At 39.6% G+C, this 15,678-nt stretch overlaps 1 protein-coding gene across 1 annotated transcript in view; it reads left to right on the forward strand.

Moving 5' to 3' along the window:
• LOC309683521 (oncostatin-M-specific receptor subunit beta-like) overlaps positions 1 to 15,678 on the forward strand; it is a 31,461-nt gene that overhangs the window by 13,280 nt on the left and 2,503 nt on the right. The window contains exons 4-15 of the mRNA XM_082497816.1: positions 1,074 to 1,233; positions 2,807 to 3,088; positions 3,694 to 3,823; positions 5,182 to 5,339; positions 7,438 to 7,574; positions 8,876 to 9,035; positions 9,564 to 9,640; positions 10,060 to 10,276; positions 10,775 to 10,957; positions 12,107 to 12,208; positions 12,495 to 12,668; positions 14,387 to 14,551. Coding sequence (XP_082353942.1) covers positions 1,074 to 1,233; positions 2,807 to 3,088; positions 3,694 to 3,823; positions 5,182 to 5,339; positions 7,438 to 7,574; positions 8,876 to 9,035; positions 9,564 to 9,640; positions 10,060 to 10,276; positions 10,775 to 10,957; positions 12,107 to 12,208; positions 12,495 to 12,668; positions 14,387 to 14,551 — 1,945 coding nt within the window. The remainder of the gene's footprint in view (positions 1 to 1,073; positions 1,234 to 2,806; positions 3,089 to 3,693; positions 3,824 to 5,181; positions 5,340 to 7,437; positions 7,575 to 8,875; positions 9,036 to 9,563; positions 9,641 to 10,059; positions 10,277 to 10,774; positions 10,958 to 12,106; positions 12,209 to 12,494; positions 12,669 to 14,386; positions 14,552 to 15,678) is intronic.

The following is a 15,678-nucleotide window of genomic DNA, read 5'->3' on the forward strand; positions in this document are numbered from 1 at the left end:
GTGTGAGCCAGGGCTCTGGTACAGCTCATATGAGCCGCACAGGTATATATGCTGAGAATCTGGTACGGTTGCTTTAAGAAGTACTGAAATATATGTTCTGTTCTAAAATGTATTCATAATTACAGATGGTTAATAGAATTTTTAGAGCCATTTTTTCCAGCTTCCTATGAGCTTTAATGCCAGGGAAGATTCACGCTTTGGTTACATTTTCATCTGTCTGTCTGTGTGACTACGTGGTGCCCTGGAGTTGCTATGCAGTGTATTGGTGCAGCTCATTTAGTGCCCAAGTGGGCCTTAGGTATATGCTGAGAGAAATTTGTAGGATATCTTTTCTTAGAAGCAGAACATTTTATATTTTTTTCTGTGTGTCTGCATTTATATTATTCAATATAAAATTGTTTACCAAATTACAGAGCATTCAGGTCTCATGATTTTTGAACTCTATTATATCTTTTAGGCTGTCCTTCTGTTACCTTCATGGAGCTCCAACAGTTTTGGATGTATTCTTTCATGTTTCTTGCATGTGCATATTACAGCAGTCAAGCATTTTGGGGGAATCAGGCAGGTATTTTCCTACTCTGCCTGTCACTCATGGTAGTACTGTCCTCAGATGCTGTGCCTCAGAACTGCAATGAGATATCATCTGCATAAATCCTTACTGGCCAGTGCAGATTGCTGCTGTAATTCAGAGCCAGGGATATGTAACCCAGAGCATTAGACAAGGTGCACTTGCAGGCTATTACTCATGTAATGGCAGGCACAAATAACACACTGAAAGTTTCTGAGAGCGAATTCACTCGATGAGAAGCAGGGCCTGACTCACAGCAATCAACTAGTCTTGCCAGCACATCAGTCAGTCCACCAATGCTATTACAGATTTGTGAGCAGTTACTCAGCTTACTAGTTACTTAGTGTGAGATCACATGTAGTAAGTGTGATTTCAGAGATTCATTTTTCAAAAGCATTTTCCTCCTTTGAACTTTCTCTCTCTCTCACTGCTTTTGGTTGTACTTCCAAAGTGTCTACACATCATTGTGTTTTTAATACTTTGCTTTACTCGCCTTTATTTATAGGAGTTCCATAATGTCACACTTGATAAATCAGGAAAGCCTCTTCATTGGATATGGCATTCAGACTTACCTTTGGAGTGTATGTCACACTCCGTGAGAATCAGGAGCAAAGCAGAAACATCAAAAATCTGGAGTCAGTGGAGTCTGTGGGAGACAGTCCCGGGTAAGCAAAAAAAAGACTTTGCAATATTGGTTTTAATTTTTCCAGTATAAAGCTAGATTGTAATTCACCAGTGACTGTAATGGTGAAGTCCAATTCAAGAGAGGCGGCATCAAATCAAGAATCCATTTTGAACCCTTTATCTCTAAGCGCTAACCAACTGGTTTTTATTTGCTGGCAATAATAGCAATGCTTCAGCCATTGTTTTAATTTGCAGACTGTCTTCCTCAGCCAGTAGACAAAAAGTTTTAGAGCATTTCTTGCTTACACATTAAAACAATGTAGTACATAGAGTGGCATGGAATCTTGGATAGGCTCTAGTGTAGCCTATCACCAGATCAGACGCAGCCCTGGCCAAGACTGGGGGAGAGGAAGCGCGTAGCTATGGCTACATCATCTGATGCATGTGTTGCTTTTGTCTGGGGTATCATATCTTTGATTAGTATTAAAGAAGCAGAGAGAGAGGAGCAAGTCAGCTCCTTATGTCACTTGGAATGAACTTCTGTGAATTATATGAGAGTAAACAGGGAGTGAGTGTAATTAATGATATCAAAAAACCTTTTTTTCCACATTACAATATCTAACTAGAACAGTTTGGTTTCCAATTTGGTTTAAACAAAATACATAACTGCTTTAGAAAAAATGACTACAGCGATTTTGTAAAGAAACACTAGTCTTGTTTGGAGCAGCAAAGGCTTTTAATTATGGGAGACATCATGGCTAGTAGAAGCATCACAGATCTGTAATCTTGGATTGTGGTACATAAATTGCCCATCTCCCTCACCTTAGATAATGGGAATCAGGATGCAAGACTATCTTTCGCACTAACCTCAATCTTGGAGATTTTATTTTTTCAACTGAAATTGGATAGGGATCAAACTTTGTGACTCTTTGTGACTCTTTGTCACAAATTGATTCTGCATTACAGGATCTGATTTAGAGCTCTCTGAAAGATAGTAACTCTAGACTTCATCAGATTTTTGTGTTAGATTCTTGAGAATAGATTTTATCTCCAATCTGTGCAGAAGCCTGTGAGTCACTTAAATTCCACTAATTTTTTCATCCATCAAGAAGTCCAACACTGAAAGCCATAGGAATCTCATTCCAAACTGTGTATCCCCATACTGATCTGATTCATTCAATGTTGACTCCTTTTTAGTGGAACTCTACAAGAGCTTCAGAATATGACATTTTTCTAGCCCCCTTCTCATAATCTTCAAGACCAGGCATTTTGGCTGTAAGCATCAACCTGTTCCTAGGTGCAGGAGGTAGTGTTCATCTGTAAAGGCAGTTCTTGAACACACACTCTGTTTCCCCTAAGTGAGAGGCAGCGAGATGGATTTAGTCTCTTAGGTAGTTTGTTGGACTACATTATGTGTTTATGGGTTTAAGAATATTAAAAGTATGATTACATGTGTGAAGTAGATCTCTTTATGGGGAAGAATAATAAATAAAAGTCCATGAATGGATAATATAACATTAGCAGATTCTTCTGTAAATGCTCAATTACGTGTTCTGGTTGAAGGCTGCTGCCATGAGAAGATTTCGAAATGGTTTATTATTTATTAATTTTCAGGCCTGGACACTTCAAATAACAGTGGACCACAAATCTTTCCAAGTGAAAAAATTGTAGAGGAAGGCTCTGACATCACTCTCTGTTGCATTGGAAGGAAAGGTCAAATCATTAAGGAATTCTTTATAGTCCCAGCTGTTAAAGTTTTCAATCACACAAACAGTCAAGTTGGACTTCTCACTCTGAAAAATGTGGCACACCAAGAAGTGCCTCACATTACTGTCTACTGTCAAGAGTCTTGCAATGAAGAGCAATGCTACGATCATGCAGTTTTCTTTGTGGGTAGTAAGTGAATGCTTTATTACAGTTCTATTTTCCTGTTATTAAGTCAAGAATAGCTGTGGGGAATGGGAGGAAGAAAAAAAAGTTTGCTGTAAGTTGTCATTGTCCTGTCATATCCAGCTGAACTCTGTTTAATGTCTGACTTCAGATCTGTACGCTTCCATATATAAAGCATTAAAGAATAGCATTAAATGTGTTCAGATTAATCTCATTAATTGATCCTAGGACACATGACTGATTTTTAAATATACCTACCCATTTAGGAGTTCAGCTTCATTCTGCACATGTGGACAAAACTCAGCATAGTCCCCCTTTCAAAGGCTAGTTGTAATTTTTACGGCTAAAAACCAATACAGATTAAATTAATGAAAGCATGGATATAACAAAAAATAGTAGCATACATAAGTGTTTGGATTGCAATTAATTTATGGTGTTATCCTGTTTGTCTCTGCAGAGTAATCATTGAATAAGTATAATTGAAATAATAACAGCTGTAGTAAACCAGACTTTGTACTTGTCCGTTATTTCTAGTTAATATAGTAAAAAGGTTGATGACTTTTGCCTTGACTGCCATGCTGTTGTGTTTTTTTGGTTTTCCCTCTGACAAGAACCACCTGATACACCTAATGATTTTTCCTGCCAAACTCAAGACATGAGACTAGTGACGTGTACTTGGAGCCAAGGAGGAGACACCTATCTTTATGGACGACATTCACCAAAATACACCTTGTCTGAAGAGTAAGTCTCTTGATTGTTATATTTACTCTGGCCTGTGCTGTACAGAACAGTCGTGATCTTTCCTTTAAAATCTGTGGAAATGTTTTTTATCCTTGTTGCAATTAGCTGCCTGCCTCTTTCCCGCTCACTGATCAGCTTATTTAACAAAGCTTCACCAGTGCAGAACTGCTCTGAATTAGACTACTATAACCAAGTTGAGGGTTCATCAGACCAGGTTTTGATTGACAAAGCTTGTTCTAACCATGCTTTTAGGTTAGCTTTTTTGGGTATCTTTTAGTGGGTTTGAAGACATCCAACAATCAGGATGTAGGTAACTTAAAAGCACAACATAATTATTGGGTAACACACACAACGGACAGCTAGAATTAATTCAGCTGGTAGGCTGAGTATTAGTGTGTTCACAGTCCATTGACACAGAGGCTGACTCAAACTGATGACTCCCAGCTAACCCTCAGTGAGCCTGATTCGACTCCCTAGTTCTTTTTCTTTAGGATTTTATAACTTTACATGCTGGTATTTTCTTTCTTGCATCCTTGAGCTCGTGACAATTCTACCTCAAATCCTACTTCTGTCTATGATTTCTATAATTTCAGCTTTTTTTTTTTTTTTTAAATCTCTCTGCAGACTTTCTCATAGCTCTTTCTTAGCAGTCTGAGTCAAGGTTACACAGCTGTGGCCTATCAGACCTGACCCTTCGCTCCTTGCTATGGAGGCATCTAAATAAATGGAGAGGAGGTGGGGACTTTACAGTAGGGTTTACAGAGAAAGGGGAATTCATACAACAGGACAGATGCTTCATCATCACAACAAACTTTCATCCAAAGATCTCTGCAGAAGGCAGGTCATCATTGTGTATACCTTCATGGTCTCTGCATCATTCACTTCCATTAAGAAATTATGATGATGATTTAAAAATGAAAAGTTAGAAGATGCACTTGAAATTACTGCTTCATTTAAAAGCATAATGGTAGACATGGAATGGCTTAATTCTTGGCAAATAAGTTCCTAGTTTAGAATTTCCATGAGGAAATCACTAAAAGCAATTTAGCTGTGTCTTAAAAGGATAAAGTAAACTTAGCTGTATCTTAAAAGGATAGCGATTTAGCTGTATCTTAAAAGGATAAAATAAACTTAAACTTTGAAAAAAAACCCCTTCTAATTGTAAGAATGCCTATGTTCATCCTACCTCAAGCTAGCGGAAAGAACTGGGTGGCTTCTTAAAGTCTCCCTCAGCCTTATTTTTTTTTATGATGCTATATTCTAGTTGGGCATCAAAAATTTCAACATCTATGTCAATTGTACATTTTCCATAAGGAAAAATGCCTTTCTCTCTTTCTCCCCTTTCCCGCCTTTGATAGGTTTTCCCAAAAGGTGGTTCCGTGTACAGTAAGTTGTTCTGAGCAGTGCTCGTGTTCTTGGGATATAGGCCAGCAGAGGATCTGTAATATCACAGTGACTGTGGAAAACCCACTGGGAAAGAAGACTGCCACGGATGTTTTTGATATAACTCACAGAAGTAAGGTCTTTTCTATGTCTTTGTTGAGGGTTTTTTGTTGCAGGCCTTGTCCTCCTTCTGATCTTAATACTTGAGTGCCCCATTTTAAAGTATGGAAGTCCTTGATTTTTATCTTTACGGCTTTTATTAGTTATTTCTCCCTGTGCTATAGTTGTCTGCTGTCTCTTCAGTTTCAGCTTTGCAATGTTGTGTTAATGGTAGAAAAAACTTCACTCCAAAGGTCAGATTCGGTTATTGAAATGACCCCTTAGAGCTTCAAAGTCTGCAGCTTTGCTGAAGCTGCTTCATGGTATAGGAAGCAATGTGATACAAGGATATGAAATGGGGAGTTCAATAAAAATATATATGTAGGTTACTTGAGAATTCAGTCCTTTCTCCAAAATGTTACTGCTGATGTTACTGTCTTTCCAAAATAAAATGGAGATGCAGATTTTGAAAAGTGGGTAAATAAATTTACTAACACCTCTCCAAATGAGATGTGATACAGATGTAAGCAGCTATTGCCAGAAAAGAGGTGATAGTGCTAACCTGTCTTGGTGCTGATATGGGACAGTAGCATTGACTGTACGGGAGGAAGAGTAGTTCACCATCAGTGAAATAAAACAGGTGATTCTGTGGGCAGTAGCTGATGGCTGTGCTTCGTTTTTCCCTATTAGTCGTGTGCTTTCTCACAGTGTCACCTGGGTCCCCCGTAAGTTCCTATGTACTCCTGCCTCAAAACACCTGAATATTTCCCGTGTCTCCAGCAGTATTTCCAGTTTTCCTTCTCTCCTCTAGCCCCAGCACATCCACCTCAGTGTTCCTCAGGTCCTATGGCCGCCTTATTCATTTGACGAAGCAGGAAGCAACAAGTGCTTTGCTTAGTTCTGAAGCTGGCAGGCTCATGGACAGGGAGGCTGCTGGTGTAACTGCTGTGTTCTGGCAGCGCTTCCTTCCTCAGAGGCACCGATTATACTTTTGCTAGACACGCTTTTTCATGTGACTTCTAAGAACATATGCTAAATGCCTGCCTGTCTGCTAAATTTGTCTCAGACATGCACGAGAGTTCTAAAAGTTGATTATTTGATTGTTTGGGGGTGGAAGAAATGGAGCAGGAAGAAAGTGGAGGAGTAAACAGACAGGTTGTAGTGAGACAGCACAATATTATAAACTAAATTTTCATGGCAAATAAGGCTAAAATACGTTACATTCAATGTGCTAAGTAGATTAAAGTTTTACTACAATTTTTTTTTCCAGTTCTAGTGATTGTTACAAGTTAAAGAAATTATATATAATATTTATGATGAGTTAACCTTTTAAATAGTGATTGTTGTAGAGCCCTTTATGTTTTTTCTGATCCTTGATGTATTTACAGTGGAATTTTCCTTACTTAAGGGTGTCAGCAAGTGAAGAAAAACTGAAGTCCATCATTTCCAATTTTGCATATGGTATCTGGGACCTTCTGTATCAAACACAAGCTCCTTTGAGTCTGGAAGTCCTCAAATTGTAATTCATGGTCCATGAAGTTCTAGGATAATGGCCAAACCTATATAAACATACCACTCACTCACATTGCCCTGTCTTACTCCTTACAATTGGACTGATAACATGGGAGAGTTTGAGATCGGCTGCTCTTGCTGAATACTGCTTACATTTCAGTAAAGGATGACCGAAATCTTCTGGAAGAAGTAGCATTGGCACTGTTTACCAGAGGGTAACTACTGGCAGGAGTCAATGTAAGAGTTGCGAATAAAATTTCTGCTGAAGAGGCTGGATTCTGGGGTGTAGAAATGTGGCAAACGTTATCACCGTGCTACATCAGGAACCTCTGCCAGGCCCTGGATTAGAGAATTTTACTGGATTTGCAATAAAATTCAGTGACTCTTTTTTTTTTTATGATGTTCTAAAATATTTCTAAGTCAGTACAAGGGTCTTTTCTTCATCTTGTATAACATTTACTCACATTTACATTCTGAAATTAATTTTTACTAATTTATATCTGCTTCTCCCATACCGGCAGAAAAATCTGTATTTCTTATTAGCTCAGCTAAAGTACCTTAAAATACTTTTGCATATATTTCATGTTTTACAAGAGCTAACTCAGATTTTCCATTGGCAGTTTATCCTGCTGCACCTTTCCAGCTGTGGGAAGAATGCACAGATACAGAAATCACATTATATTGGAAACACCGAAACAAAGGAATTGAACTCTTTTGTCAAACTGAAGTGGTCCACCCTGATGGGAAAGTAGAACTGGTATGAAACCTGAATTTCATACACAAAGACATAGCAAGTATAATTTTCACATGAGATTAAAAGATAATTCTCCACTAATATGAATACAGTCTAAATTTTGCGAGGGTGTTAATGTGTCCTGTTTCTGGATTTGTTTTTTGCTCCCAAGCTCTACACTGATGACCACTGATGTGGTCCATGTGGGCAGCCATTGCTGGCCCTAATTCATATTCCCTACACTTCCTTTACTGCTGGCTGAAGTGTGTGGTGTGACTGGTCTGCATATGAGGTTCTGTCCTGGATGGGTTCTGAGATTTGTTGAAGTAAATGAAAATATTATGCGCCTTATAATTGCTGTTAGCTATTGCTAATTTTGATTTGTCATGTTGTTATTACTCATATCATCTTACACAAAAATGGTGAAGTGTGTTGAAGGCTTTTTTTTATATTAGTCCAGGAGCTTTCTGTGTACTATTGACTGCACTTGACAGTAGTGTTGTATAGTAAGATAGTACTGTTTTATAGTAAGGTAACGCCAGAACAGTTTTTCTTCCCATCCTCTTCCATCTCATTGAAGATTATTTGAGTAGACTCCTTGTCTTGTTCTGCCTCTTTCACAAACGGTGAGGCTGACTGACTCTTTGCATGCGTACTGTTGGTTCTCTGTAGCCGTTTTCTTGTGAAGGCAGCTTGCCTCTAGCACATTAAAAAGGCATTATGAAGATCAGGATCAAGCTGCATTCTGTCTTAGGTATTGCTCAAGAACTGTTAGATCAAATCGCTGCTGCAGCTGACCATTGCGGGAGACAGTTTAGAGGAGAGGCTTAAAAGCATGCTCACTTTTGGGCTGTTACCAGAATTCACCTTGTCTCTTAGGAGGGAGTGAGGGAAAAGGTTGGGGGAAAAATGGAAAGAAAAGGTAGCTGTATATGCTGTGCATAGATCTGGAATAGCATCCTATGTACATTAACTGACTAAGGGATCCAGACTCTGTGAGGATAAGATCTCAGTAAATTCCCTTCGTGGTGTAAAGTCTAGTCATTTGGCAGGTTGTGAGTGACTCCTACTCAGACAGTTACACACAGATGGCTTGCAGACCTCTTTTTGGATCTCTCAGTCTTTCGATCTCGTGCATATCTCTTTTTTTATCTTCTTTTTTTTTTTCTTTTTCTTTTTTTGACTGTTGTTCCATGATTATCTTTCCCAAGTCAAGCTTAAGTGGCTGTCGTAGGATCTAGAGGAAGAACTATTTTTTTCAGACAAAACCCTCTTGCTAATGAAGCTGGGCTGAGCTCTGACTGTTCTGTTTTTCTGTCTTGCAGCATAATAGTTCAGACACGCATGTCGATTATGCCAGCACCACCCTGGGTGGACTGCAGCCGTACACTGAATACACAGCTAGAGTACACTGTGGGGCAGCTAAGCATTTCTGGAGGTGGAGTGACTGGAGCGAAGCCCGAACCATCAGAACAAAGGAAGCAAGTATGTCCGGCCTGTTGAGAAGGGAGGCTTGAAGGATGTTCTTCACTTGCACCTCTGTTTGCTATTTGTTGCTACTCTTCTGCTGGGTAGCTAAAGCAGAGGCCAGTTGCATGCATAAAAGTAGAAGTGCACTAAGTGAACTTTAAGAAGGTGGCTTCTTAAATAACTCTTATCCTGCCTGCCAGTCTCTGCCATTTCACTCAGTGCAGGGAGTGGGAAATCCAGATGACTGGGAGAATGGACAGACTGAGTTACAGTGCTCTGTGAGGGCTGTAGGAACAGTGCAGAAGTGGGAACAAACACCTGGAAACTGCAAGCAAAGAAAGGTTTTCTGGGGAAACGAATGAGATTCATTCAGAAAAAAAAAGAATGAAGGGAGAAAGAAGTTAAAGGCTAATTTTTTTGCAAGACCTGGGAGTGATGAGGAAAAAGGTTCTGGGAGCAGAACTTTTTCAAATAGGAGGAAGCAATTAAATCGTTTATCCTTTATGTACCTAGAGCATCTTTGTTTTGCTGTATTTATTGCAGCTCCATCAGGGAAACTGGACATCTGGCGAGAAATTACCCCAGTTCTGGGGGGGCGGAATGTGACCTTGTTCTGGAAGGTAAGACATGGGTACAGAAACAAAGCCTTTCATAAAGGGCTTGGAAACTTCTCCCGAGAACTTTAACAAGTTTTTGTGCACTTAATAGCAATTCAGTATCAAAATTTCTTTTAAGAAACTAAGAAAAATGTTATAGATAACATATTTCAGAATGTATGTAGCTTTATGATGATGTGCTGTCCTGGTATTTCAGACCTATTCTTCTGTTTTTTCTAAGCGTTATAACAAGACAAATCTCATTACTGACTTCTGCATTTCCATTTCAAGCAGTATGTGTATGCATGTATGGAAACAAGTGTTTATGTTCTTCCAGAAATAATACATCCAATTAGTGATTTAAAGTTATAAATGCTCCTCTGGTATTTTTTTGGTAAAATTTACTAAGTAATTGGTGTCTACTCCCACAACCTTTTGCCCAGCAAGCACCAAGTTTTCGAGCAAATGGAAGAAGTATTTCATATGAAGTAACCTGGGAAAAAGTAGAAGATGGCTCTAAGCCTGAAAGCATCTCCTTTTCATCAGTCTGCAATAGCACGAGGATTTCCATTGATAATCATTCCTACATAATCAGTATCATGGCAAAGAACAATGTTAATTATTCACTTCCTTCAGTATTGATCATCCCTAGAGCTACAGGTAACAGTATGAGTATTTTCAATTAGATTTCTATTACGAGAGTTTTGTTTCTACCTATTTTAAGGGAAGTGATAATTTGTCATCTAGGGGGAACAAATTAACCTGGCCTGTTAATTCACATTGCTGATATCTGGGAATTATTACTGTACTTTTGCCTTTGCACAGAGAGTCTCCACAGAGCAAAACACGTTCAGCCTTAAACTGGGGCCTCAGACCTGCCGCAGGTGCCTCGTGGGGAACTCTTGTGTGTGACTAGCTTCTTGTGACTTTCTGTTTATTACTCCAGGTTTCTGCAGTTGAGCTTTTAGCTTGTCAGATTTCAGCATACAAAGAGGTCAGCTTTCAGCATATGAAAGATCCCACATGTCTGATAGAGAGGGAACACAACTACTGTATTATTGTTTTAACAGCTTACTGTAGAAACTATATTGATCTTCATTTATGAATCTGAGGTCTCGTGCAGGAAAATAATAGAGGCTCTGTTTTGTTCATTCCTAGATACCAAAGAGCTTAAAGAAGAACAGGTTAATGGTACAGATGATGGCATTATTATTTCCTGGAAGCCCGGACATATATATGACAGTTACATTATTGATTGGTGTAACTTTCCGATGTTGCAGCCTTGTGATTTGCAGTGGAAGAGATTTGGGCCCAACGCTTCCAGTGCTCTGATTGACTCAGGTGAAAGCAGAGCAATTTTTCTTTATGATGTCTGTGCAGCAATCTTTCATACTGTGGGCATTAATTGAATTTAGGAAACAAATCCTGTGGGATATTGAAGTGTCTTCAGTGCAGGTGTAATTCTTCAAAGGCATGTGGCATCATGTTTTGCCTAGCAAATGAAATAGACACCCCAAATGTGCCAGCACCATTAAGCCTTGGAAGTCAGCATAGTGTTTTAGAAAAGTCAGCATAATATTTTAGAAAAAAAAAAATCTTCTGAGTAGCTTTTAGTAACATCTTGAAGTGAGGGATACCTTATCTGTAACACGAGTCAGAAGTTTAGGCTCGGGCAATTTAACAACCACTGTGTAGTGAGAAGTTTAGTGCTGTCAGTGTGCCACAAGTAATGTGTCTTAGCACCAGTCGTTGCTTAGAACCAGTTGTGTGTTTTTTATCCCAGTGGTGGCCATTAGACCTAAATCCTTTCTGACTGTGTGAAGGTTGCTCTGATATACTTCCACAGCTGCAAGAATATAGCCTTTCTGGAATCTCTTGAGCTGAGAGTTCTCTTTGGAACGAAACATGTTTGAACAAAATTTGATTGAACGCATTTCAATATGCAGTAAAGTAAACGCACTTCAATTCATACAAACATATGAGAGCCTGCATCCTTACTGAAGGAGAGAGTGGTAACACATGGAAAAAATACTGTCTGGTTCTTCAGTGGGTTGCACTTGGTTAATCTGAATGGGAGTGGATGTCAGTGAGGATAACATGGAATCCCTTGCATGGGTATGTGTCTACATTAAACAGTTCAAAACACAACCTTTGCCTGGGCCAGAAATGGAAATTAAATTATCTTGCTCTTTGATGCATTTGGAGTATATTGTGCACTCATCTTGAATACTTCAGGGCAACAAAAATATAATACACACTCCCCCCTTGCCCTGCCAATTCTCTCTTTCAGACAGAATAAATGTGCTCAATTCACATTATGCACACTAAGAATTGGTTTACCCTGTGTCTCCTTCAGTTGCTTTTATAGCACATTATCACACAAAGAAGATTTTTAATGGATTATAGACCTCTGTAGAAAGCAGTTAAGTAAAAGCAAGTCCAAAAGACAAACCATAACCTATTTGTATAATCAGTTCCACTATTTTCTAGCTGCTTTTGTTCCGGGGGTGAGATACAACTTCCACATCTACGGATCTGTTGCTAATAGACCCTCTTTATTGGAGAAGAAGACTGGTTATCTCAGGGAGCTACGTAAGTTGGCAATGTATTTAGGGCATGTGTGTTTGCTAAAGTCATCTGTGACAAACAGAATTCCACAGTCTTCCTCCTGCAACTACCTAAAAATGTATTTTCTGTGTTGTTTCTGTATCGTCAGTGAAGCATTTAAAATATGTACAACAACGTACAAGATAAGATATACAAGATACAATAAGATATAACCAGAAACACCACATGGGAATTTAGACGTTTTTCAAGTGAGAAGATAAACATTCCTGAAGAATAATGGCAAATTTAACTTGAATTTCCTTTCTTGCAGCTCCTCTGAGCGACCCTACTGTGGAAAAAGTTGAACTGACGTTCAATGCAGTAACACTATTTTGGGATTATCAACTCACAAATGAGTCTGGTTTTGTAAGAGGCTACCATGTTTATGTGTCGCCTATACAGGCGAACTGCAGTTTGAAAGGATCCAAAAAACATGTTCTTCCAGGTAACTGAGCTCTGGGATTTAGGAAGTTATGTCATTGATACAGGTGAAAGACTTTGTGGCTGTTGTGCATATTGCAGCCTCTTAGAAAGTTCACATCAGGCAGGCAAATTGGCTCATTAGGCAATATATAGATTTCAACACCTGCTGCTTTTGATTCCACTTGTAATGCTTGAGATACTAATGGGCGGAAGTGGGTCCTGGCTTTAAACATGTTTATAGCCCCCATCCTGTTGTCTGTAGCTCCTTTTAACTCCAGTGTGAGCTCCAGAAAAGATTCTTGCAGTATTGTAGGAGCAGTCAAGTTTCTGCCTCTTGTGATCCGAGTTCTGGATGAATTTCGAAAACATCTGTTTGTGGTCTACTTGGATGAGTCATCAGAAGCATGTTAGTTTTACTATGATTTGGGGTATTTTAGAAACAGATGGGATACAATTTATTTCCTTCAGAGTTGGAGCACTGTGTAAATTCCCCATTTGAATTCTTTTATAGTGAAAGTATTTGTGGCTGTGCTCTACAGTGGAGTTCTTTCAGCAGAACTGAGCTGTGGGGTGGCACAAAGCCACATTTAAGCTTCTATATCTGATCTTCCTGCTCCACACTCTAAACTGCTCCAGCTGACTTTGCTCCAGTGTGTATTTTTCAGATGTTTCCAACATGTTCAAGGATTATTTTTTTTTTTTTTTTCCTTGCCTCTTCTTCCAGTTGGGTCACATCCTGTGTCAGATCCTTCTGCTGATGAGACTAGTATGAGGCTGAAAAGCATAGTTTGAACTGAAGGAGGCTTATGTAGGAGTTCCTTTCAGAACTAAACTAATCATAGAAGTACCATAGTTCTGCAAGTAATCCCAGTTAGACTTCAGAATGTTTAAATTGAAGATTTCCTGCTTCCCAGTTTGTCTAAGCTAGCAGACAAAGGGTGTAACTGGGAACAGGAGGAATAAGCTAACCCTTTTCTCCCTGGGGTCTGGGAGTTGCACAATAGAGAGTCAAAAGAGTTTTTTGTTTTTGATTATCTTCAAAGAACTTGACCTAAGCTTAAGGGCTACAGGATTCTGGTGAAAAAGGAAATGGCAATACCCAAATAATTCTGTTAAAAAGCTCTAGTAAAAGGAAATGAAAATAAACAGTTGCAGCTTTTAACAGCAAGTTATTGGGTGGTCTCCCAGAGCATGGGCAACGCTGTGGACAGTCCAGTTGGAAAGGACGCGAGTTCAGCCCAATGGCAATGAGTCAGGATGCATCATCCTTCTCAGAAGAAAGTGTGCAAATTACGAAGAAGGCTGGTTGCAAATGTTGTGTTATTTCAGTGGTCTAGCGGTCTCTGTTAAGCTCATTTGTAGCATTCTGGGGAGATGTTATTGTAATCTTTCAAAACTTAAAGAGGGCTTATAAGAAAGATGGAGAGATACTTTTTACCAGGAGCTGTAGTGATAGGACAAGGGGTAACAGTTTTAAACTGAAGGAGGGTAGATTTAGATTAGATATAAGGAAGAAATTTTTTACAGTGAGTGTGGTGAGACACTGGGACAGGCTGCCCAGAGCAGTTGTGGATGCCCCATCCCTGGAGGTGTTCATGGCCGGGCTGGATGGGGCTTTGGGCAACCTGATCTGGTGGGAGGTGTCCCTGCCCGTGGCAGGGGGGGTGGAACAAGATGATCTTTAAATGTCCCTTCCAACCCAAACTATTCTGTGATTCTGTCTTACCTGTTTCATTTTAGATGGTTCAGTGCTATGTAAATACACAATTGAAAACCCAGAAGAAAAGAGATTCACCGTGAAACACCTACTGCCAAACACAAAATACAAACTAGTGGTTAAAGCATATACAGGTGGAGGAGAGACTCCCATTGTTAACTTCAGATACATAGATACGCCGTTTAACTGTGAGTATTGGCTGTGGAAAATTTGTCTTCTAGCAGAAGGATGGGATGATTTAAAAGGTTAGAATAATTTTCCTTTCTCAAAGGAAAACACTGAATTCAATGTAACACACAGGTGAGAAAGGATCCAACTGAGAAATGAAATTTGCATACCAACACAGCATTTTGATACTTTTAAATAGCTATGTTTTTTATTGTTGAAAGAAAACAATTTTACATCCTTATTCAAGTCCTATATCTTTCTGGGAAATAGCTTAATATATGCACAGCTGCATGACTGGTGAGTCCTGTTTGCTAGAATGCGTTGAAGAATTGCATTTGGATTTAACTAGTTTTCTAATATGGGAAAAACTACAGACCTGTGTGCAAATAGGTAATTTCTGTGTGGACTCTTGGACTTCTAATGTTGATTCTTATTCTTATCAGTCTTTAAATCCATTGCCAAATTAACTCCTTCATAAGTCAATAAGAAAGGGTTGTTGGCTTGAGCATTGTGGTTTGCTAACTTGGCAGATTTGACCATCCAAGCAGAACAGGAAATCACTTGCCTGTAGTTCCGTTCCCTTGGAAATACCACTCAGCAGTCCTGGCTGTGAAATTTACCATCCAAATTGGAGATGCCTGGATTTGAAAAATTTCCTGGGGGTGAAGGTGAAAGGGGAGGGGTAGGAAAGGGTGAGGCATTGGCCTACACAAGGAGACTTCATGTTTTAGGCTAACTAGCAGAAGAGTGTCTAAACCCTCGTGGTACCCTCACAGAAGCAGTTCTGCCTCTCACACCCGTGTTCCCGCTCCCATTAGCCAGACTTCTCTTTGTGCAGGCACAGGCGTTTGTACAGCCACGCAGGGAATCAAAATGAGGGCTTAATTAACCCAGAAAAGATAAAAGGAGAATGTAACACGTGTCCATTCCCTGCTGCGGTCTGTGGCAGGGACACACAGACTCGCTGGCACGGGGCAAGAGCTCACTGGCCGGGGCAGGGGGAGAGAGAGCACTAACTAGTGCTTCCCCTCGGCCTGCTTCTTATCGCCTAAACTGCTTGTGAAAACTGTAGCCCAAGGCTGTGTCTTCCAACAAGAAGAAAATACTGAGATTCTTGTGTTGGCATAAATCCTAGGAGAGCAAGAAC

This window comes from Vanellus vanellus (genome assembly GCF_965231255.1).
Source record: "Vanellus vanellus genome assembly, chromosome: Z".
Taxonomy (NCBI): domain Eukaryota; kingdom Metazoa; phylum Chordata; class Aves; order Charadriiformes; family Charadriidae; genus Vanellus; species Vanellus vanellus.